At 36.3% G+C, this 24,799-nt stretch overlaps 2 protein-coding genes and 2 long non-coding RNA genes across 6 annotated transcripts; all 4 read left to right on the forward strand.

Annotated features, from left to right (window-relative positions):
- Window positions 1–248: 248 nt before the first annotated feature.
- LOC133744418 (uncharacterized) lies at window positions 249–1,836 on the forward strand. The gene is made up of 4 exons (XM_062172529.1): window positions 249–813; window positions 913–1,031; window positions 1,132–1,543; window positions 1,655–1,836. Exons 1-4 carry the CDS (start codon window positions 288–290, stop codon window positions 1,834–1,836), a joined length of 1,239 nt encoding a protein of 412 aa, XP_062028513.1. The 5' UTR covers window positions 249–287.
- A 2,061-nt stretch (window positions 1,837–3,897) lies between these two features.
- On the forward strand, window positions 3,898–5,423 carry LOC133742283 (uncharacterized). The gene is made up of 5 exons (XR_009862466.1): window positions 3,898–4,142; window positions 4,229–4,300; window positions 4,653–4,795; window positions 5,128–5,248; window positions 5,347–5,423. It is a non-coding gene; the product is annotated as an uncharacterized LOC133742283 (long non-coding RNA).
- Window positions 5,424–6,999: 1,576 nt separating this feature from the next.
- LOC133743214 (uncharacterized) lies at window positions 7,000–7,451 on the forward strand. The gene is made up of 2 exons (XR_009863000.1): window positions 7,000–7,122; window positions 7,227–7,451. It is a non-coding gene; the product is annotated as an uncharacterized LOC133743214 (long non-coding RNA).
- Window positions 7,452–11,760: 4,309 nt separating this feature from the next.
- On the forward strand, window positions 11,761–22,458 carry LOC133742755 (phosphatidylinositol-3-phosphatase SAC1). 3 transcript variants are annotated; one of them, XM_062170429.1, is made up of 16 exons: window positions 11,761–12,070; window positions 12,156–12,360; window positions 12,438–12,603; window positions 13,428–13,650; window positions 13,903–13,979; window positions 14,136–14,323; window positions 14,426–14,523; window positions 15,754–15,845; window positions 16,112–16,246; window positions 17,187–17,571; window positions 18,710–18,831; window positions 19,630–19,737; window positions 19,932–20,144; window positions 20,578–20,769; window positions 21,441–21,552; window positions 22,029–22,458. In XM_062170429.1, the coding sequence occupies exons 1-16, from the start codon at window positions 11,936–11,938 to the stop codon at window positions 22,275–22,277; spliced, it is 2,700 nt and encodes an 899-aa protein (XP_062026413.1). In that variant the 5' UTR covers window positions 11,761–11,935; the 3' UTR covers window positions 22,278–22,458. The 3 variants fall into 3 exon arrangements, with proteins under 3 accessions (XP_062026413.1, XP_062026412.1, XP_062026414.1); XM_062170428.1 differs by having other exon boundaries at window positions 11,763–12,070; window positions 15,712–15,845; XM_062170430.1 differs by lacking the exon at window positions 11,761–12,070 and having other exon boundaries at window positions 12,205–12,344; window positions 15,712–15,845.
- Window positions 22,459–24,799: the final 2,341 nt, after the last annotated feature.

The raw sequence follows: 24,799 nt of genomic DNA on the forward strand, positions 1-24,799 counted from the left end.
TATAAGTGGGCGGGAAAGGAACTAATGAAGCATAGGAGCAAATTGTGGTGGACTCCGTGTGCGGCTCATTGCATTGAATTGATGTTAGAAGATATTAGCAAGATGAAAGTCTTTGAAACTACCATTCAAAAAGCTAAGCAAATTGTGAAATTCATTTATGGGCACACACAAGTTCTTTCCATTATGAGGAAATTCACCGTCAACAAGGAGATTATTCGGCCGGCGGTTACAAGGCACCTTTTCTCTCTCTTCAAAGTTTATATAAGCAAAAGGAGGCTCTTATTAGTATGTTTTCATCAAAAGATTGGTATGAATGTGGATGTACAAAACATAATGATGCTTATGAGGTGAGGAAGTGGATCCTTCGTGACACAAATTTTTGGAACCATGTTGCTTATTGCATAAAGAGTGTCTTGCCCCTTGTTTGTGTCTTAAGAGAGGTTGATTCGGAAGTGAGACCCGCCATGGGATTTATCTATGAGTTGATGGATGCCGCAAAAGATAAGATTGCAAATAATCTTGGAAATGTGGAAGCAAAGTATGGATCAATTTGGAGGAGAATAGATAATAGGTGGAGTCCACAACTTCATCAACCATTGCATGCGGCGGGTTATTACTTGAACCCTCAATTCCGATATGAAGACAACTTTAAAAATACCGAGCATGTGAAGAAGGGTTTGGAAGAGTGCATGGATAGGATGCTAGTTGGTGAGGCCCGTGTCGCAGCGGAAATACAATTAGACTTCTATGAGCGAAAGCATGGTAAGTTTGGAAGTGCGATGGCCGAATCTACTAGAAAAATCCGATCACCCGGTTAGTTATTATTTGCTTAACTTGCTACTTTTAAATGCAATTTTACCAAATGTCTATATGATTTTGATTTATTAATTTATATTCATTTTATGTTCTTAGTGTTTTGGTGGGAAAAATATGGGACACAAACACCGGAGTTGATGGATTTTGCTACTCGGGTCCTTTCCCTTACTTGTAGTGCATCGGGGTGTGAGAGGAATTGGAGTACTTTTGAAATGGTAAGTTCTTTTTATCACTTTTAAGTTGAATTGTTAATAGTTAATAATTGCTAGTCTATTGAATTAATTGTCGCATTTGTGTGTTGAATGTTGATTGTAGATTCATACTAAAAAGAGGAATAGACTTGAACACAAGAGGATGCATGCTTTAGTCTATGTGAAATATAATATTGCTCTAAAAGATAGGACTTTGAAAAGGAATGCTACAATGACCGATCCTATTGTAGTGGAAGAAATTGAATCTGATGATGAATGGATAATAGAGATAGACGATCCGGTTCTTCCCGCCGATCCACATTGGCTTGAGGACAATGTAGAAGATCTAACATTGAATGATGAGGCGGTAAGAAATGTGCCAATTGGTACATATCAAAGTACCCTAATTGATAGAGAGCCTCCTCCTCGTGTGCATTCTCCTCCTCGTGAGCCTACACCTCTCCGTGAGCCTACTCCTTCTCTTGATGAGCCTATTGTTTTATACAAAAGGAAATCTAGTGAAAGAGCATGTTCAAGTAAGTTCTTGGAAAAATATATGTTCAAATAATTGTATAACATAGTGTTCAAATAATTTCTCAACTCTTATCTTTAATTGTCCATCACCTTTTTGTATAGGTAAAAGAAAGGCTCCAGGAAATCAATGCGTCTTGATGACATTGCGGATGATGGTATTAGAATTAATCCATATGATGAGACCAATTCTCTCTTCGAGCACCATGGTGATGATAGTGATGGTAGTGATAGTTTGGATGATGATAGTTTGGATGGTGATCTTCTTATTGATGAGGATGATGATTTCCAAGGATGAAGTTGATTTCAATAATTGTTGTTCTTCTTTGGTCTTTCAACTTTATATATTTGGATTTATTATAGGTTTGGTGATTTTGTTGAATCATATGGTTTTAGTACTTGCTTATTATGAATGGATGACAATTTATAATGTTTTTTTGGTTACAATACATGTTCTATATATAAGACTAGTTCTATACGTAAATACAGCAAATTTATTCGTAAGGCGTAAATCAAGGCGAACGCCTTGGTGAGGCTCTCCCGGCTACGCCTCGGCCTTTTAAAACATTGATCGCACGGGTAAAGAGTTTGAGACAAGTATGTGTATCTATCTATCTGTCTATTATTTATTATTTATTTAGTCATATTATAGAGCGAAGCCTCAGGCTTCACCAAAATATGGATTCCTCAAAATACCCTTTAATCTAGAAAATAAAAACTCACAATGTAGTCATCTAAATAGTTAATTTTAGTACAATAAAAAACCATAAAAACATTACTAAAAAAAATAAAAAAATAAAGAAGTGATGGCAAATTAATGGCTTTCACCAATCACACATGCAACGCACAGATATGAGACTAGTGCTAATCAAAACCATAATAAGATAGTTCGACAAACATTAACTACAATAATAAACTCAAGTCTGGAAGGTAGATTGCAGGAAACCAAAAGAGACAAACTTAAAATAAGATTCAAGTGACATGACACTCTGTTGCTCATTCATCTTCTTCATCTCCATCACCGCCAACTACCTTTTTAGCGGCAATGTTTTGGTTCCTTGATCTCTTTACTCTTCCAGGACAATCACCTCTGAGGAGACTGATAGGAGCATTATATGCAACGTTTATAATGTTAATCCCTATATTAATCTTTTTTAGTTTATTCTATTTTCCCTTTATTTATTTACTTTTGTATTTATTAGGTATTTTGGAGCAAATATACAAAAAAGGAGATAATATGGAGGAAAGATGTGCAAATAAAGAAAAGCTTGAAGTCCTGGCCCTAGCAACATCAAGGTCTCGATCGAGGAGCCCAATCCATGGAGATATTGCAGCAAATTATGGAGATATTCGCATAAATATTGATGATGACATGGCAAATTCTCATTGGACAAAGAGTGGAGCACTAGGCCAATAACCTTAACATACAACACTTTTTACACAACGAAAAAAAAAATTTCGTTGTGTGATGTGGGAAAGTGAATCACACAACATGTTTACTAAACTTACGTTGTATAAGGTGGTTAAAATTCTGAAATTTTTTTTAGAAGGTCATTGCACAACGGTTACAAGAATAATCTGTTGTGTGAATCAAAAAAAAAATGCGGCGGATTTCCCTCATAGATGGACTCAAATTTGGCTCCAAATTGTACCCTAGATGCCACTAAATTGTACAACAGTTTAGTTACTTGTGTTGTAGGAGTGTACTTGCAAATTATCATACAATGGTTTTTAATGTGCTGTTGTGCAAGTAAGTGGCAAAATTTGGAGAAGTCTCCAAAATGGCATTCATTCTCTCCCCAAAACGAGTAAATTTGGCTTCAATGGTTTGTTATGCTTACAAGTTCCTACAACACAATGAACTATTTCTGTTATGTGATTGAGAAATGTCTAACCTCAGCGCCAAAACTGAAATTTTGATTGCACAGGCGGGAAATTTCCATCTTTGTTCCCTCAGCTTTGCTACACTTCAACAACATATATAACTCTATATGTTGTCTGAGTAATTAAAAAAAAAAAAAAATTAATGCGTGGTGCCTTATACAACTCGAGGGCACCATTACACACACTTTCGTTTTTCAAGTCTAAGAGCAAAACCCTGAGCCCTTTCTTCACTTCGAGCAAAATCCCGAGCCTTCCATCTCTCACTCCCACTTTGGCCTTAGAGAGTTTTCAGCTAAAAAACTTCCACACTTCCCCTCTCTCTCATTTCAGTACTTCCCTCTCTGCTATTCTCTGAGTTACAACCCTAACCCTCTCTTTTCTTCGATTTCCGATTTTCAAACTTTAAGAGGTGTGTGATTCTCCTTTCTCCAGTATCTCGACTTGGGATTAGGGTTCTTCATACTGAAAAAAGAAGAAGAGGTTCTTCGATTTGCTAGTTCAGGGTATTGGGAAGAAGAGAGGCTTTGAGGCCGATCTCAGCGACTATCGCAGCAACCAGCGGAGGCCGCCGTTCGCGAACACGGAGGAGAGAGAGAAGCGGAAGCTGGTTACGGCTAAAGAGAAGGAGGTGTGAGGAGGACGATGTTGTGATAGAGGGGTGTGAGGTGAGGACGAGGGAGAATACTGGGTTATTGAGCGTTTCGGTAATTGTTTATTGTGGTATGGTTCAGATCTGTTCTTGATATGGCTTGGACTTGTAATTTGTTGATGATCTATGTTAAAGCGAATTTGATTATGTGTTTCAGATGACCTGTACTAAGCAAACTACTTGTAAGTCAACTTGAGGAAAGGCTTCAAGGAAGCAGCTCGCCACCAAGGTTTGTAGCTGCATGTGAATTTGCAATTCTGGGTTGTGTTTGTTATATGGGTTGCGATTCTTTTGTTTATGTTGATTGGTAATATGATTATTGTTTTGTAATAGGGAGTTGATTGATTGTTTCTTTTTAAGTAGTTTAAGTTTCCAGTGTCTTGGTTTCAATTGTGGGTTTCTTTGTTGGTGTAATTGCTTATTTGGCAATGAATTGTGTTTGTGCAGTGAAATCCATAACTACCACAAATAGAAGTTTGGTGAAAAAAGAGATATTTAGGAGTATATATATACACCAACGAAAATTCAAGATTGCATCGATTTGTTTAATTTTTTAACATGTTCATGTTTTTCTTGGTCAGAGAGTCAGAGCCAAGTAGCTGCACATTGATATTATAATGCAGCAGCGAACAAACGGGATTAAATATGGAACTATGGAAGTAGGGAAAGACATGTAGGCCTTGGGAGTCATAAATTGTTTCTATTGATAGACCAAAACAATCAGGTTAAATTTCTTTGATTTTAATTTATGCTTTTGTCCAAGGACAAAAACATGTTTTCTCACAACAAATATATGGTATCAACAGCATGGGCATTTGCTTCCCTTAATCTTCAAACATGCATATAATTAACTTGCTCAATTATAGGTGGAGAAGAAGGAGAAGGATATATAAGTTGAGTTTGACAGTGTTGATCTAAATGCAATGCTTATTATCTATCAATATTCCTTTTGCTTTCTTCTTGATTTAGTATTATATTCTTCTGAACATAGAAGAACATCTAATCCTTTTTCTATAATCATCCAAAATAAAAGAACAAAATAATTGTCCTGATCAGGAAGTTGCCATTCTAGAGGCTTATTCGTGAAATTGACCAGGACTTCAAGGTATATATACATACAATCTATTGATGACTCTTCAACTCAATACAAACATAAGCCAAAGAGGGCTCATACAATGTATGAAACGAATTGGATTTCCTGTCATTAATTATATTATAAATGACACATAATGATAATGTTTTTGTTTCTTATAAATTTTGTTTTTGTATTTGCAGATTTTAATCGGCTCAATGTCGATATTGGACGGTTGAAATGTTCATTGGACTTTGTTGTATCACAGGTCTTGTGCAGCAAGTAAAAAAGAAATTGTGCAGTAAGGTAGGAAAACTACTACTATGAGATTGTTTAATTACAAAATTACACATGAAGGAATAACTTGCTAAAAATAGTGCATTATCTGTAATTGATGCTAAAATTTGGTCCAAGTTGCACATGTTCTAATTATCCACCCCATAAGAGAGGTACAGGTCTTATCTCTTTGGTTTTCTAATAATTTTATTTTCATTTTACATATTTCTACTTCTTGCTGATAGACATTATTCTATGCTCTTTTTGCTGGTCTGAATGTTCTATGCTTGATATAAGCAATGACGGAAACATTCTACCACCATGATTTTCTTTTGTTCCAGTCTTTTCGCTGCAAGAATGGAAAAGCTTATCTTTTCGATAATGTGTAGTGTTAAATCAAAGCTGTGCATGCGCTTATATATATCTACCTGATTTTTTCTTCAGGCAATTGAAGGTTTTTACTTATAAGACATGTAAGTGTTGTATAAAAAATAGTAATTATATACAGAATCTTTTGTTATGCATGCCTAGGTTTGTATAATTCCAATTCCAATTCCTAACTGCCTAAGAAGATGCATCAATTTCATCTGATTGAGTTCTTTTGTCTGTGTAGGAATTTTGATAGAAATAATTTTAATTGATGTTAGATGGTGCAGCAGCTGCTTCATCAACTCAAGGCCTTGGTTGATGACGGCAAAAGGACCTTCCAGGTTATTTTCTTTAGGAATCTATTTGATTACTTCTGCTGTTAGCTTGCCATTAAATTGTTCTATGCTCCGTTTTCAAATTTGAAATGGAAAAGTTAGGTTTGTGTCATTGTGAAGCTTAATGAAGGCTAGAACTTATTGACAAGTGGCTTTATGTTTTAGACGTTTGTTTTGACAATATGCTTTAAAATGTTGTGCTTTCTAATTAATAATGGAATCTTGGTTTTAGAGGCATGAAGTCATCTGTTATAACTATTCATTGTAGTGTTACAAACTCATTAGTTCATAAGAGATGATTTTGTTGATTTTCAATTGTAGCCAAAGTAACGTAATTTCTTTATGCCTGCAGGTCAATAGATAAAGATAAGTTTATAAGATTCAGGGTTATTATTTTGGCAGTCCCTTGTAGGCTCCAGAGTTGATATCAGGTTTCTGTCTTTCTCATTTTCTTAAGCATTTTTCATATGCTTAATGCTTCCTGTGATGATTCATGTTGCATGGAGCCACATTGTGCAGCACAGACCTTGTCCTGCTTTCTAAGTTAATATATGACTTTTTTTTTTAATGCACAGGTAGATAGATTTGGTCTCGTGCATCAACATCAAATGCTTTAGTTTTCTTGTGTTATGTGCCCAAGTTAATCTGATGTATGAACTAGATAATGTATATGAGCAGCAAAGTGAGACTTGTTTCTGATCATTGATACTGCTTTGTAAATTTGAGGCATAATTACTAATTTTCTGAGGCATAATTACTAATTTTCTTGTCAATTTGAAAGCACACTCAGGCTGAGGCATAATTACTAATTTTCTTGTCAATTTGAAAGCACACTCAAGCTGAGGCATCATTACTAATTTTCTTGTCAATTGAAAGCACACTCAGGCTTAATTACAGATTTTATCTTAAGTGCAGGTTTGGTGGCAGATTAAATATAGCATTGAAGAAAATAACAAGATTTACTTTTCTTAGTTACTGTTTGATACTATAGACGATGAGGTAAGTAAACTGTAAATAGTTTTGGATATGAGTTTATGCCTTCTTTCATTGCTTGGATTATATATAATTGAAATGATGAATAACTGGATCAATGTATTGTGTAGGTTGGAGCTGCGTTTTCCATGGTATACATATTTGGAGCTCCGGTCATGTTTGTTGGGTGTGGGCAGTGCTACACACACCTCAAAAAGTTGAATGTAAAATCAATTGTGAAGACCCCTTTGGTTAGAATGCTTAGGTTAGAATGTTTTTGTTCTTTTAATGTTGGTTTGGATGATTGGGAAATGCTCCTTTTTTACATTTGAAGTTTATAGTATGAGTTCGATTAATCATTTGATGTTTGCAATCAGTTTTGTCCAATTGATCAATGTTCATTAGGTAAAACTGAGCATTAATAATGCACAAAATTCAGGAAATGAAAATGATCATACAACCGATTTTAATAAATGGCAATCAATTTGGGTATCTATAGAACGCATTTTTATATATCACACAATGGTTTTACAAAAATTATGTCTTCTCATTTACAATCACACAACTGTAAAAATTGAACTATGTTGTCCAAAACTAAGTCACACAACAACCATACTCTACAACTGAAGTGTGAGTAGAAATCAGACGACAGTGAATTTCAAAAAAATGTTGTCTGACTAAGCTTTCCAACAACAGTTTGTAAAAAAGTTCTGTTGTATGAAGGATGTACCTGCCATGCGCAGCATGGTTGCACTGCAGCTGTGCCTGACATCTTCCGAAAGAAGGCACAACGCTGATAACAAAAAAATGTTGAGTGTTTGTAAGTCATACAACGGTGCAGAACCGTTGTGCCATTTTTCATCACACAACGCCCCGATACACAACGGACATTGTCCATATCTCACAACGAAAAATGTCTGTTGTCTGTTTCGTTTTTTGGCCTAGTGGAGAATCCTAAATCAAATAGAGAATCAAGAAGTTGTCTTTCTCTACAATTCAAGGAGTCTCAAACCAAAAAGGAATGAAAGAGGACTCAAGGAGCAATATAAAAGGGCTGTGCAAATCTGAAAAAGCTCTCTTCTCTTCTCTCCTTTCTTCTCTCTTCCTCTCTTTCCTCTCTCCTGCAACTTCTTATTTTTCTCTTTAGCTTGTTTTTGTTTTTCTTTCTATGAGAAACTAACTCTTTAGTTAGGGGTTGTTGAAGCCCCAAATCATGATTGTAAACTTGTTATGACTTTCAATTAGTTTTGTTTATCTATTGGATGAGAACCTAATTTCTATCTTCACATTGATGATTCCTTTGCATGTTTTCTTTGGTGCGCAACTTAGATTGCATGTTTAGGTTTCTATTGCTAAGAATGATCATTGCCTGTGCCTTGCTTCGAGGGTTCCGTTGAGAGTTCTAGAATAGTAAATTGTCTATAAGGCAAGTGATTAGGTTCCTAGGTTAATTGAGACGCGTCGTACTCAAGATGCCTTGTGATGTCTCGTTTTTCTATCGCGCAATGATTTCTTTGTGTTAAATCTAGAGTTGCGTCAACCTAGGTTGCATTTTAGAAAATAGGTTAGGTGTAGAGCGTCTCTCACCTAGCATACAAGTAAGGAAAAACAATAGGTTAATTCAGGCGTTGGGTTAACTTGAGCATCTTCATTCATAAATAAATGAAATTAGGTTGAACATGATTAGTTTACTTGATTGATTGGTGGTGGATGCAATTCCTCTAACTTGTTTTATCTTTGATTTTCAAAACCCTGAATCAAGTCTTTTTATTTTCGGAGTCATTTAGTGTTTCGTTTTTATTTAATTAGTTCGTCAACCAAAACACCTTAAAAAATTATCAAACTTTTTCAGTAGTTTGTCTGTAAATTTGCGTGACATTTAGAATAGTTTAGAGTCGTCTGCCAGTCAGTTCTTTATAACTGGACAGTTTAGGTTTATTTTGTTTTGAGTCTTCAGATTAGTGATTAGACCACAATCTCTTGCGGGAACGATCCCTACTTACCTATACTATTTTCGACATTCTTGTAGGGTTAAGTTATAGGCATTTTTGTGCATCTATTTAGGTGGATAGAAATAGCCTATCAGAGACTTCTGATTTTTAATAGTGAGACTTGTGTGCACTCATCAATGACTAAAAATCTCATACTGCAAAACTTTTCTATTAAATCATATACATATTATTATTTTGTGGTTTAGATTTGCAGACAATTATAAATAATGTTTTATGTCCTCTTGTGAATGTAAATTATTTCTGCTTTATTTTATTTTTTTAAATACCAGTAGTATGTTCAAATTTTTGTTAAAGTGTCATTTTAGATAATTCTCTTAAAATTTGTTCAACCATTGATCATGCACTCAAATTATTTCCTATCAATTTTATATATTTTTGACAAGTAGAAGAGATTTAATTAATCCCAAAGTTAAAACTACACCCTAAAGTTAGTGGCCAAATAGTTAAGGGAATATTAGTACCATCTACGAGTACAATGACGCTTACTTATTCAATGAGCCTACAAGACCATGATTAGTCTTACAAAAAAACTAAAATTAGCCATGAGTTCTTTCGTTAATGCACGCAATTGCGGTGCTTCAAGATCCTTTTTAACCAAGTGTAAAAACACTTCATAGAATGTAGGCTAAAGACTACCCTAATCATTAAACCCAAACCCAGTGGATAATCCACTTCTTCTCAGACCAAGAGTTAGGCCCAAAAGTTCCAACCCTAGCTGAAGAAAAAGTAAACCATGCACCCAGAAAGCCCAAGCATGACACCCATCAGCATTGGCTGACAATCCAACTATGGCGACTGACCCTTCTAGTAGCCCATTTTATAGGGATGGCATTAAAACCCACGGGTAATTTTTCCTTTTGAGTATCTGTTAACGGGTATGGGTATTAGTTTATGGGTATGGGTATGCGTAATTACAAAATACTCGTATAAAAATGGGTTGGGTATGGGTACACCCGTGGGTACCCAAATTTTACCTAAATACCCATATAAAATTGTAAACCACACCCAAATACCCAAATCCAATTCCACCTAGGAATGGGCAAACGGGGGCGGGGGCAGGGTTTCTCATTACCCATGCAGGTTCCCCGTTTTTTTTTTTTTTCTTTTTTTTTTAATTGAGAACTATTATTTTTCAACCAGCATATGGGGCATTTTTATAATTTTCTTATTCTAAAAAAAAAAACAGAAAACCTATACGGGGTATTTCTCTTTCCCACCAAGAATACACCTTCAAGTCTTCAACGAGACGAGCCGCCATGACTGGAGGTGTTGTGCAGCCAAAACTCTGAGACCCAAAATGTAATGACCGAGATTTTTGGTATTAATTCTTGTTTGGCTTAAATTTAATAAAGTCGTAGTTTCGATATATTGGCGTAAATGGGTTTTGATCCGTGACGATCAGGCCGTCTGATCGACTTGTAGATTTGACATATTGATCGTAGAAGTGTTCCGATGACTTTGTGTGGTCTCGGATGAGGATCCGACAGTTGGATCATCGTATAATTGTGAAAAGATGATTCAAAAGGAGATCCATGAGGATCTGACTGTTGGATCTTCGTATAATTTTGAGAGGATGATCATAAGGGCGATCCATGAGGATCAGACCGTTGGATCATCGTATAATTGTGAAAAGATGATTCAAAAGGCGATCCATGAGGATCCGACCGTTGGATCTTCATATAATTTTGAGAGGATGATCTTAAGGGCGATCCGTGAGGATCTGACCGTTGGATCAAGGTATAATTGTGAAAAGACGATTCAAAAGGCGATCCGTGGGGATCCGACCGTTGGATCATCGCATAATTGTGAAAAGATGATTCAAAAGGCGATCCGTGAGGATGGTTAATTTACGAACCGAATTTTATTATTTTACATTTAATCGCCAAGTTGTGAAAATTGTTTTTCAGAAATAAATATTTGTTTTAAACGTATTGCTTCCTCGTGACTAAACCAACAATTTCTTTCTTAAACACTGTCTCAACTCTCAAGTATTTGAAATACTCAATCGACCAAAACAATGATGAAAATAAAAAGAATAAAAAAAATTATTTTTTTGTCAAAAAAGGAAAGGAAAAAAAACTGAAAAGATAGAAAATAGAAAATCGAAAAATAAAAAAATTCATATAGAGAAAATGAGTTAAATGACTAATGCAGGGGCGGGGAATCCCCCATTTGAAAATATCCCCAGATGGGGAATGGGGGCGCTTAAATAGTGAGTATTTAAAAAAAAAAACCCTGGCCATATTGAAAACGGGTAAATGGGTGGGTATGGGTTTACCCGTTTAAAAATGGGTTTGGTAAATACCCATACCCGCGAATTATTTGATGTGTATTATCCATTGGATATTACCCACGAACTATGGTTGGATGGGTATTACTATTACCTATCGAGTATTACCCAATGGATATAAATGCCAACTCTACCATTTTAGCACCCCGGAAACCCGGATTAGGCTATTTACACACTTCGAGATCAGCCTACATCGCTAATCGCCAATCTCTTCTTCAAAATCAGCCAAACTTTATCTTAATTTGATCAAATCCACAAGTACCAACTGCCCCTTGCAGAGGCCACTCTTATCAATCGGACAGTTGTCCTCCCACACTAGAAGCGTCGCGGCACCAATATGGACAAACACAATGAGAGCTGTCGTTGTGGTTTAACAAACTAAACCGCAAAAATGGAAACTCATGTTAAAAAAATAGAAATACCAAACGGGGTTCGGTTTCCAATCGAACACTATATATTACTCTCGACATTTTCCATTTCCGCTGACTTCCATTTTGTATAGTGTCAGCAGTCGGAAAAAAGAAGCTCCCCCATTTGAATGGCGAAACAAGCCGAGAATTCGAAGCGCCCGTACGTCCGGTCCTCCGCCGCAAAAGTCCACCCCTCCGTCGACCTCGACGCCGACCCCAGCACCTACTCCCTCGAAAAATTCCGCCTCTACGAAACCAGACAGGTAGGTACTCCCCCCCTCCGCAATTTCTAGGGCTCCCCAATTCTCCTTCATTTTTTTTTCTCACATTGAACGGTTTCAATTGCAGCGGTTTTATTTGATCGGGAGCGATCGGAACAAGAGATTCTACAGAGTGCTGAAGATAGACCGGTCGGAGCCGGATGATTTGAATATAAGCGAAGATCCGGTGGTTTACTCGCCGCAAGAGATCAAGAATCTGCTTCAGCGAATCGCCGAGGGAAATCGAGCCACCGGAGGCCTTACTTTCGTCGCCAAGGTGTTTGGGATCGCCGGTCAGTGTTTTTAGACTTCATTTATGTGCTCATGTAGTTGTATTTGACGTTTATATGGAATTGTGGGGATTTTGTAGGATGCATTAAGTTTATGGAATCGTATTACTTGATTTTGGTTACGAAGCGTAGGCAGATTGGAAGTATATGCGGTCATGCAATTTATAGTATAGATGAGAGCCAGCTGATAACTATTCCGCATGTCACGATTCAAACTGATATTGCACATTCTAAGACAGAGCTGCGGTAAGTTCTTCTTTCATGCACATTCGTATAATTTTCGTGCTGTTTTGTTCTGTGAATTTCTAAATGGTAGCATTGATGGGTCATAGGTGTTGTAGTTTCTTTGTTAATTCAATCTATTGTCACCTGTTTATCTGATACTTTGACCATGGTATCTAGACTGTTGACCAGTTTCATTATTCAAATCTGTCCCACTCTGAACTGCTGTTGATTATAGAATACTGCATCAAATGAGCAAATTTGGTGTTTAGCATTACTGTAGGCCATGAATATTAGCATTTGGTGATAAACTTTGGTATAGCGTTTTCGGAGGCAATTGTTGTGAACTTGACTTTTGGACTTTGTACAAGAGCTGTAGAGGTTCTTTATGGACTCCCTGAGTTCGGAGAGCACTGAACCTATTTAGTAGAATAAGGGATAAATTGTCAAGCATCTAGATGGATGTATGATTATGGTGGGTATTGATATATGGTAAGAAAAAGTAGACAAATCTCTCATCAGTGTAAGAATATCTTGCAAATAAAAGGTCACAAACGAAAATAAAATGAAAAGAATAAGATATTTTGTAAATAAAGCTTCAGACTAAAACATATTTTGTAAGAGATGGGTAGTCTTTTTGGCTGAGGGATTCAAAGGTGAGTTCACCCTAAATGGTCCCAACAGTATAAAGTTTTCCTTGAAAATTCACGGGGCTGCCTAAGCTGCTGCACTAAGACAACTAACAATATTACTACATCTTTAATTGCTTACCTACCAGCTAATATCATTGCTAATTCCTCTTGTATAACTTTTTAATGCTGCTTATGTTTTTATCCCTCAAACTTCAGGTACAAGAAGCTTTTGTCGAGTGTTGATTTGACCAAAGATTTTTTCTATAGCTATACATATCCTATAATGCAAAGTCTGCAAAAAAATGTGGTATCAATGGGTGAAGAAGGGATGCAGTATGAAAATATATTTGTATGGAATGCCTATCTAACACAAGCAATTCGCTCAAGGTGTAATAACACAATCTGGACAATAGCATTAGTACATGGGCATTTTAAGCAGGTATAATCTCTCTCTCTCTCTCTCCCCCCTTCCTCTTCTCGCTGTCACTTATTCTATGCAGTGTGTGTGGACATGGTTTTGTTCTGTAGTGGCTTGCATCTTTTATTGTAGTTCTGAAGTGGACTTGCTATCCACTGTTGTTGCACCTTTTGATGATTGTGCATAAAATGTTCTTTTGTTCTAAAAATAAAGAATAATGTGTTCAGTACTTCAGTATTGATTATAAGTGTATTGTACCCATGATGGTGGCAGACTAGGCTATCAATCTTTGGGAGGGACTTCAGTGTTTCTCTGGTGTCTAGGCGCTCTCGGCATTTTGCAGGGACACGGTATGTTCTTGTTTGAATATTACACTCTTCGTTTCTTTTAATTATTTACAAAGCTGTACGTTAGGCAACCAAAAATACAAGCGAAGCTTTGTCATCTCTTATACATTCTGTACTGTTTTGAACAGGGTTTATATTTTAATGTTGATTGCATTGCAGTTACTTGAAAAGGGGGGTGAATGATAGGGGAAGGGTTGCAAATGATGTCGAAACAGAGCAGATCATCCTTGATGAAGAAGCTGGTTCATGCAAGGGAAAAATGAGTTCTGTTGTCCAGATGCGTGGCTCAATTCCCCTCTTTTGGTCACAAGAAGCTTCAAGATTTAGTCCTAAACCTGATATAATCTGTAAGAACACTATCGGATCTGTTAACTTGAACTTTAATTACTGGTTTAAGTCGTTCTTTGCTAAATCAATGTTTTGTTAACATGTTTTCTTTTTGGTTCTAGTACAGAGATATGATCCTACATATCAGGCTACCAAATTACATTTTGAAGACCTGGCAAGGAGATATGGCAACCCAATTATTGTGCTTAATTTAATCAAGGTTTATTTTTGAACGCCTTCTTAATAGATGCTGACAAATAAAACATACTGGTGACTATTGTTAGAGCATGTGACGGTGCAATTTTTATTTTTGTTTTCCTTTTGGGTCCAAAGAAACAACATGGTCCCCTGTGGTTTGGGGTGATATTCAATCTTTTCCTGTGTTTTAAAATGGTTTAATACCTCCCTTAGAGGGTTTGGATGTTAGTCAATCTTGGTCCATTGTACCTCAATTGCTCACTTTTTGTACAAAGTTGAGGGCAGATATCACTCTTCTATAGCCATCAAGGTGATACTCAAAAGTTATTTGCATTCTCATTATAATAAATATGTGATGTTGCTATGGTTAATTTGGACTTATATCCTAGACCACAAGGGTGTCATTATTCTTTATCAGAAAGAGAAAAAAAACCATTGGTATTCTTTTAGATTTTTTTATTTTTTTGATTTTGTATTTTTATATCTTTTGGACTAGTATCTGTCAGTATTAGTCTGCTAGTTTTCCACATGCAACATGGGCTAAATACATCATTTTCACATCTGTCATGTTAACTAGCAATACTTGTCAGTCGTCACCAAGTGACAGCAATAATGTTGTCAATGATGCACTTATAAGGTGGACATGCACAGATATTGTTTTATTTTTTATTTTTTTTTTCCACTATTGGCTTTCTGGTATCACACCAAATCAAATGCTTCTTCTTTGCTAATGGCGTGCGTCTGATGCTGAATATAAATTCAAAAGTTCTTCTGTGCTTTTGATGCACTGCATGTGTGAACTTTGTCACTCTATCTCTCCCCTCTCTGTGTTTCAGGAAGATCTGTTAATTACTGAAAGGTTTTCAGGGTAATATTAGTTTACTAAGCATCATTTGAGTTATATTTTATAACCTGGTTATGATACATATCCTTGCAGACTTGTTTATTGTTAGACATGTTTAGTTAAGCTGCTGTAAAGTGCTGTTTGTCTTAGCCCTTGAATTGTTGTTGTTCTGTTGGATTTAGGGATTGTTCTTCTCTTTTTGTTGTCTTCTGGCTGTCGAATTCTTATCCACCTCTTGTATGTAATAGAACCTTGTTCTCCTAAAAATTTTGGCTAAGCTATGTTCATTCAATTGCGCAACCTGTAATTTTGTATTCTTTTTTCTTGATTCTTTTCATCCATGTATCTCATACAATTCTAAATCAGACTGTTGAAAAGAGGCCTCGAGAAATGATGCTGAGGCGTGAGTTCACACACGCGGTTGGGTATTTGAACCAAATTCTTTCTGAAGAAAACCATCTTAAATTCATCCACTGGGACTTTCACAAGTTTGCAAAAAGGTAACCATGTGAGATTGTTTTTTAATTTTAATTTTAATTTTTTTCTGGTGGTGAAGTGGATAGATGCAGGCACACCGATGTGTGTGTGTGTCTATTTGTGGCTATGTTTTTGTCTCGGATATAATGTATACGACATTTTGCTCCCACTTTGTTATCTTGAATATCACAAAACTTGTGAAACAATAGCTATATTATGTTATATGTTCACATGTGGACGATTGTGTACAGTTTATCTAAATATTTTTTTATCTTTTCTTTTTTCAAAGCAAGTCTGCCAACGTTTTAGCAGTTCTGGGTGCTGTAGCAAGTGAAGCACTCGATTTGACCGGATTTTACTACAGTGGAAAACCTAGCGTTGTTAAACGGAGGCTCAAACAAATAAGTCGAACAAGTACCGGAAGGCATGTAATTTTTATCTCAGCTTCTCTCTTGGTTTTTGCAAATGTTATTGGAGTGATCATAGATATGCAACACATTTCATTTTGAAAACAAAATAATTTTGGTTTTGTTTAGGATCTGATGATATATAACTAATTGATTATTGAAAGTTAAGAGCTTGTTCTCTTTTATGGTTTCTGGGTTTTATGTTGTTGCATAGGGGATGCAAAGAATATTCAAATTAATGTATGAAGAAATGCATAGTTTTGAGTTCAAACTTCACCTATTGATTCATTTCTTCTTTGCATCCTGCAATTGAGCACTTAGCTCTTTTGATCTTCAAATTTGAGATAGCACCAAAAACTTTAAATCACCAATACAAATTCCTTAAGTTGTACTGTTCTGCTGGTAGAAACAGAAGGACCTTTGAAGATTATTTAGGAGTAGGAGTGGAAGTGCTTTGGGAGAGAGTAAAGATATAAGGCAGCTCTTTGGGCATCCGTTTAAAGGTTTTCAGAGATTACAGTCTTTCTTCCAATTTGCTAGATTGGAAGGCTGTTGTAATCTAGGGCCTTGGGCTATGTAGGGGTTTTGTGTGCTCTCCCAGTTATGTTATACTTTGATTGTTTCTGGAGCCTTTGTTTGCAATTCAGCTCCTAGCTGTTGTGGTCCTCTTGTCCACCTTCCCTGGCTGTATCTTTTCTGGTTTGTTTCAGTAGGTTCTGTTTCTTTTTTAACAAAAGAAGGTTATTGTCCTGTAAATTTTACGAGTGAAACTGAAAGCATTTTAAGGCACCACGGACCCGGCACCCTACAATTTTTTATTTTTATTTTATTATTTATTATTATTTTTAAATAGCAAAAGATTATTTATTTTGTAATGAGCTGACTAATTTAATTTATACTATAATACCCTGCACTATGACTGTTAATGCTTGAAATCTGCTTTTCCATCTCTTTCAGGGAAGCATCTCTTAGAGATCTGAGAGCCAGTTCTGGGGACCTCCCAAGGTTTGGGAGCAGTAATGAAACTCTAAATTCTGCTGTTACTCGAGATAGAGATACTGATCCTGGTCAACCGAAAAAAAATGATAATTTTGGTGGTGAACCACCACACTTTCAAAGTGGGGTTTTGCGCACAAACTGCATCGATTGCTTGGATCGTACAAATGTTGCCCAGTATGCTTATGGCCTTGCAGCTTTAGGTCGCCAACTTCATGCAATGGGGTTGACGAACATACCAAAAGTTGATCCTGATAGCACTATTGCTGCAGCTCTCATGGATATGTATCAAAGCATGGGAGATGCTCTTGCCCAGCAATATGGTGGTTCTGCAGCTCACAACACTGTATGTTCTTTCCTACCTGGTTAAAGTTCCTTTTCATGTTATGCTTTTGTTCATGGGGCCCGAATAGCATACGAATCATTTTCTCATATTTTCAATTGCGGGACATCTTGAATTAATCTTTCAAATGCCCAAAAAAGGAAAAAAAATAAAAATAAAAAGAGAAGGAAAAAGGAAAGCGAAAATCAGCTTTTGGTACTCGGTAGTAGAGATGCTATTAAGTTGCCGAATTATTTATTCGATGGGGACTATTTATGCAGACAGAGCCTTTATTTGAGGACCTACTTTGAGGTTTTGAATTGGAGGCTTAATCCTCAGTTGATTGTTAGATATCAATGATTGAAAATTGTTGAGCTATATAACAGCCAATCCATATCTGATTTAGCTACCGGGATGCAGGTACTCAATTAAAGTTCGGAAATTCAGTCTGAATTATATCTCCTCATTGTATCTGTGCATGTGTACCTAGGATCTAAGATTAACGTCTTGACTTGACAACACATTGTTGGGCATAGCCGCAATAATGTCCCATGATCTGATCCAGAGTCTAGGTTCTTTACGAATTATCACTACATATAAATCAGGAAATTGTAAATACTGTTGTCATCAATTATGGTGACCCTGGTCTCGAGCCAATGCCCTTTGGAAAGACAAATATCAAGGACTTCATCCTCTTCCTTCTTTTTGTGGGTTTCGGGTGGGAAATGGGGAAATGATAGAGAGGTTTTGGAAGAGAGTTGGGTGGGAGGAACAGCCTTCTCTTACTTTTTTCCTCGTTCATATAGGCTTTCCCAGTTTCAAAATTATTAGGTTTTTCTTTGTGTTGATGAAAACTTTGTTTTTACATTTAAAAAAAAAATACTGAAAATGATGATGATTTTTAAATAGTTAGATGTGACTACATCATCCTTAGATTGGCAACCCAATAGATCTAATCTACGGTTCAGATGCCATCGAAAAAACAAATCTACGGTTCAGATCATGTGACTACATCTCACTATATAAATATATATATGTACCCATATTTCTATATATAAAATACCCATGTCTCCTTGTGTGTGTGTACAGAGAGTTGATTTTCCAATTTTTTTTTTTTTCATATTTTGCTTCCTAAAACAAATTTGTTTTATATGGTTGATAGGTATTTCCTGAGAGACAGGGAAAGTGGAAAGCCACAACCCAATCAAGAGAGTTTCTAAAGTCTATCAAGCGATACTACAGCAATGCTTACACTGATGGTGAAAAGCAAGATGCAATAAATTTGTACCTGCCCCTCTCTCTTATACTGCAGTTATATATATATATATATATATATATATATATATATTATTTTTAAAAGAAGAATACAATCTCGTTTTCTTTTACCCAGCGGATAATTCTCTCAAATATTTATCTCCACCAATAACTTCACTTCTGCATTAACAAACAGATACCTTTTGAATATATCTGAACTCCTGTGTTGATACCCTCTAGAATTCCTAGAAGTTAACTTATACTATACAATGCTTTATTGCATTCAATATTGATATATCTAGGAATTTTTATGTCATATCATTTTACATTTTTTTAAGAAGAAACAATATTTTATTCCATATAAATAAAAATACAATCTGAGAGCAAGGGTATTTGATGTAATATATTTTCTTGTTATATTATGTTGTAGTGTATTTTACAGTTTTTACCATGAGGGAGCTTCTAACTTGGACATCCTCTTTTTAAGAATAGTATGAAAGTCCTTATCTCGCCACCTGCAATTTAATGGTCAAGATTGTGACCGTCTTTGAGGTCTTCCTCCTAGGTTCATCCTCCCGTAAATTAGCCAAATTGGAAATTGTTTAGCTATTTGATTACCATATTTCCAATCATTGAACTACATTGCATGGTGGTCTTAATAGATGATATCGAACTGTGAAGGCATCATACTATCCAAATGTATTATTAAAGTATTAGTTGTGTTGTGTCGTAATCGACAATACTTACTATATTACGCGTTGGCATACGATCTGTTGCCTTTCTTATGATCTCTTACTAAAACATTGGTCTTTTTTGTTGTTTGATCAGATTTTTGGGTTACTTTAAACCACAGGAAGGGAAACCTGCTCTCTGGGAGCTGGATTCTGATTATTATCTTCATGTATCTGGGCTTGATGACCTTCTTCCTGATTTGTGGTAAGAATATCTATGCTTCTTTCTATGATCCAACTTTAAATCATTAGCACATGTCCTGTGCCCTCATGCATAGATTCAGAACTTCTACCTTTACAGTTACTTGTTTGAATGAATTTTCAACTTCTTCTGTAGAGTTAATGTTTCAATTTAATCCTCGTTTCTTTACAATAAGATACTTGATTTCAACTTTGCAGTTCACAGGCCAATGAAATGCACTCGGGAGCATTGGGAAACACTCTTGCTCCTATTCCAGCTTGCAAAGAAGACTTTTTGAGGATGAAGCTGACATCCTTTGACAAATTGATTGAAAGAACGTGCAGTTCAATAAAGAATGTAAGACTTTGCAGCGAACCAGACCAGAGACCTGGTGGTGCTACTGCAAATTCTAGTGTGGCACCTGATGCAGCGTAATTCTCTCTCTCTTATTCCCACTAATGAGTATCCTATGTATGATATTTAATTATTCCTATCTGTTTCTCTGTCCTTAATTCTAATTTGCATGCTTATCAGCACCGGGTTGCACACACAGGCGCACGCTCTTAAACACATGCTGTTTTGGTGGCCAATAAATCTTACTATGATATCTTAGCAATATACTTGATTTTGTTTATTGCATGTAAGATTTTTCTATAATCATTTAATATTGAAAGGACTGAACATATAAATTTATATATGTGCACATCTTATTCTTCCCTGAATCTGCTATAGTTTGACACTTTGACCTTGCTACTGACAATGGACTGTGGAACTTGTAGTGATCAGTTCATTTAGGGGATTTACCTGTGCACTTGGCAACCGATGAATTCTATTGGTTCTGAATCTGGCATTTGTCTTTTTCAGTGAAATACAGTTGAAAAGCCCAAATTGGCTTTTTGGCCAGAGAAAGTATGAAGAAAGTGGATCTGCACCAAAAGTTACTTCACATGAAATCATAAATGGAGGATCCCATAATGACACAGGAGTTGATGGCTATTGTGACCTAAATTGGCTTTCTTCTGGTGGCAATGATAATGAAGAGGATATCTTCTTGAGGTATATTGTCTGAAAATGCTTTTATGTTGGCATAGGAGAAGAACCTCCTTTCTTTTGTCTTGCTCATTAACTTTCTAAGCTTGTAATTTCCATGGCTGAGAACTTAAGCTGCTTGATTTGTTTTTGCGGTGAATTAGTATGCCTTGTGACCCTGCTTTGATGTGACTTGGTTATAATTACCAGCAAAAAGTGGGGGTAAACATCTTAAATATTTGGTTAATTATTTATCGAGGATCTTTGTCATTCTAGTCATGAAACTAACAAATATGTGAATTGGGATATCAAATCCTCTTCATGATTAACTTCTTAGGGTAGTTGTAGATTGATTTTTCGTTCTTCACTTCTTGGATTCTCTGCAGAACCACAGTGGTGATATTTATCCACATGTATAGTTGTATACATATATATTACATTGGCATCAAATAGTTGAAATATCTGCTGATATGGTTTTGACATCAAATATTTCCAAAGGAACAGAGTACACATATAAAAATGAGTTGATCATCATTTGTCATATTTAATTTTGTTTCTCTATTCCAATTTTTTTTTTTCGATACCCTGTAAATGTGGAGCTGTTAATATCAATATATTTTATCTTGTTAAAATTGGCCGGCCGTGGTGTATCTATGGAGGATGTGGTTGATCGTTTGTTTGTCTGCTGAATTTCCAAGGTACCTTTCAATGACATCAGTTGATGAAGCCAACGGGTGGTATGGTGGGACTCTGCTAGGTGATCAAGATGAAAGCAGTGAGATATATAAGCACTATGCTGAGTTATGTCAGGTAATTAATTTTGTCAAATCTGTTATTTGTTTTTAATATTAGAGTCTGGCATATCAATATCTGCAGAAGTGATGACGTTGTTTTTTTCTGTTCTCCCCTTCTTTCCCGGCAAAAGTAATATCTGCAAACACATTATTATTATTAAGTTATTGTGTGTGTTACCTTTTTCTTTTGTTTTTTTTGTTTTTTGTTTTTTTGTTTTAATGTTTGTAGCTTTGTTACTGGTCGTGTATGACATAACATTGACAGAAGTGGGTAGGTGTCTTTCTCAGCTTAAAATTAAGTTGATGTTCAACTAATTTCTCTTCTTATTGTGGTGATTTGATAAAGTAGTTCTGTCCATTATATAAAATGAACTATGTTAATGGTTTTGAAGTACCTCTGTTAGACCAGGTGGAAATGCTCATTTTTCTCACTTGGTTCATATGTTGCGTGTTTCCATTTCGTTAACAATCTCTATGAAATGTTACATGCAGGGCCCTGCCATTGAGCCATTCCAAAATGATCGGGAGAGAGAGAAGCACTATGCCGATGCTCTTCACATGGGAACAATAAATATTCTAGATGATGCAGCTGTTGAGGCAGAGATGGAAGCAGCTCTCAAGGAGTACGATCAAATTGGAAGTGATCTTGTGAGCATCCCTCCAGCTTGTAAATCATTTGCTGAAGATCCAAGTTGGTTGACGAGATGGATTATTGGGGAGGAGAAGGTGCAAAGGATTTGAAAATTCTCTTTCTGATCTCCTGTAAAGATAGATGGACTACAAGAATTGAACTTTCTCAGCGAATCATAATTGTATATATTATAGCATCAAGCATTGTTGAGCTGTAGTATGTAGTAATGTAGATATACATGTAAATACAATTGTTCAAATATAGTTCAACCTCTATTGTGCATTTTTATAAGGTGAATGCCACTTGTTAACTTTCGGAATTCCTGGGCAGTTTTGGTATGAATCAACCAGTATTGTCAATTTGGAATCTAATTGGTCAGAACATCTACATGCCTCATGCAAGGAAGGATCCAGATTTGCTTCACATCATTTAACCTTTACTAAAAAACAAATTTATATTTTGTATGACATGGTTAACCGTTACATATTTGGACTTTTGGAGACTACAGTACAAATTTCTTTTCCTCCTTGCTGATTTTGGTCCTAAGATCAATAACACTTGAGTTTCTTGCAGCTGTGAAACGGATGCAATGTCAATACGAAGTTTATTGATCGTGATAATCTAGAACTGTTTCTTTTTTCTTTCTAGGAAAAGAAAATTGCAAAGAAATTTAGAACAGCCAATTTCTAATCTGTCAACCATCAGAGCAGCAGCAACGCTAGGACTATAAAGTTGTTTACCTACATTTTCTGGTTCAATAAATATGACCCGAGTTCAACAGCTTAATCTATTAAGCAGCAGACTTTCAAAAAACTAAAGCTTTCAATCAAATCAACATTTACTTTTTTTTTTTTTTTGAAATGGGGCTGGTGCGGCTGCCCTCAAGCCTTGATTAATGAAATTGCAGAATACAAGGGGGGGGGGGGGGGCGTAGAGCCTGAACCCCAGATTACAGTAAGCATAAAGAGAACATCCTGAAATAATAGTATAATACCAAGACTCTCTACAAAATCTATGTACTCTGACAAGAACCAATTAGCAAAGAGTACACGAATGGCTACTCTATTTGCTTTGAGATAGCGGTGACATACCGGAAAGATAACTCTATAACGAAGAAGCATCATTGCAAATAGCACAGCTTTCCCACTATGTTGCCACACGGAAATAAATCCGGCGACACTCAATTTCATCCTGCCACTAGGAGGTTGCGTCCATTTGATCAAACAAATAGCTCATCGTCTCACTAGGCCAGACAAGGCACACTGAGTATGCAATCCGGGACAAAGCCCACGTCGCCCCACCAATATTCGATAGGGACTTATTTCTGGCATAAAGCCACGTTTAACAAAAAGTACAAAATAATAGAACAAAACAGAGAAATAATCTAAGGGTTTTTGTCCATTTACCCCATTTCTAGGGATTTTTTTCCCACTAACCCCATTAAGTTTTTTTAATTCCCTCTTACCCAATACACTCTAAGGGAGTCTTCCCCAATACCCCATTAAGATTTTTTTTTTGTTTTTAATTTTTTTTAATACCATTTTACCCCTCACCCCTTTATTACTTAGAGAGAGAGAGAGAGAAAATAGATGAGAGAGAAACCATAGGAGACTTCGCCGAAGCCCGTTACCGGTCGCCGGAATCCGGTGACCGGATTCCAGCCAACTTTCGCCGGATTCCGGTCATCGGCGGCCGGAATCCGGTCACCGGAATTTGTTGAAAATCTCACTGGAAATGTTTTTTTGCTCCCAATAGACATCTATTGCCCCCCAATAGACCTCTATTGCCTCCTATTGCCCCCCAATAGACCTCTATTGCCCCGATAGTCTATTGCCCCCTAATAGACGTTGTTTGGACCCAAAATGAGCATTTTGGCCTGACAAGGCACGTCTTGGAGAAATTGAGCCAATGTCAGTGGCTCAAGCTATATATTGTCGACAAGTTCAAAATATATATTTAGAGGCTAAATAAAGCCTACTATGGAAGCATGGAAACATGAAAAGTCAACTTTAGCACATTTTCCTACTTCGGCTAGGAGAAACCGAGCTAAACAAGGAAGGAGGGGCGGCAGACTAACCAAATGAAATCTAAATGAGCTAAAACTTTCCAGATTAATTCTAGAAAGCCCAAGGATCATTTCTTATGAAGAGTGCCAGATATATTTTTGAGTGGAAGGCCTTCAAACAATCGGTCCAATTTTCTACAGAAGCAAAACTGGAAAACTTGACCTGTAAGAGGTCCAGCAGCATTTCCAGCCCAACCGCATGGAATAAAGCTCTGAAAATTTGTCAGGATGATCTACACTCATAGTGGAACATTTTTTATGAAGAAGTCGAAGGCTCATTCTGAAGGCTTGTTGGAGAAATAATTGAAGGAATAAAGGGGAAGAAACTGACCTAAAACCAGCTCAATATTCACATGTTCATGTTTCCTACCCACATGAAGAAAGCTAGATGCTTTTTTTTTTTTCCTTGGATATATTTTTCTACAACAATCTCTTTAATAGATCATCATCACTTCCATGTTTTTGCACCTTCATGCCTTGCTTTCATTTCATCATTTCTCTATCTTTTCCATATTTTACAAATCACTTTCATACTCCACTTTCATTATTTTTCTTCCACTCATCATT

The sequence above is a fragment of the Rosa rugosa genome, chromosome 4 (genome assembly GCF_958449725.1).
Source record: "Rosa rugosa chromosome 4, drRosRugo1.1, whole genome shotgun sequence".
Taxonomy (NCBI): domain Eukaryota; kingdom Viridiplantae; phylum Streptophyta; class Magnoliopsida; order Rosales; family Rosaceae; genus Rosa; species Rosa rugosa.

Bases quoted from the DNA above. Each gene is read 5' to 3' on its own strand.
- LOC133744418 (XM_062172529.1), top strand. From the start codon at position 288: ATGTTTTCATCAAAAGATTGGTATGAATGTGGATGTACAAAACATAAT. The intron at 1,032-1,131 runs GTAAGTTCTTTT...TGTTGATTGTAG, and splicing joins ATTGGAGTACTTTTGAAATG to ATTCATACTAAAAAGAGGAA. The intron at 1,544-1,654 runs GTAAGTTCTTGG...GGTAAAAGAAAG, and splicing joins TAGTGAAAGAGCATGTTCAA to GCTCCAGGAAATCAATGCGT.
- LOC133742755 (XM_062170428.1), top strand. From the start codon at position 11,936: ATGGCGAAACAAGCCGAGAATTCGAAGCGCCCGTACGTCCGGTCCTCC. The intron at 20,770-21,440 runs GTATATTGTCTG...TGAATTTCCAAG, and splicing joins GAAGAGGATATCTTCTTGAG to GTACCTTTCAATGACATCAG. The intron at 21,553-22,028 runs GTAATTAATTTT...TGTTACATGCAG, and splicing joins ACTATGCTGAGTTATGTCAG to GGCCCTGCCATTGAGCCATT.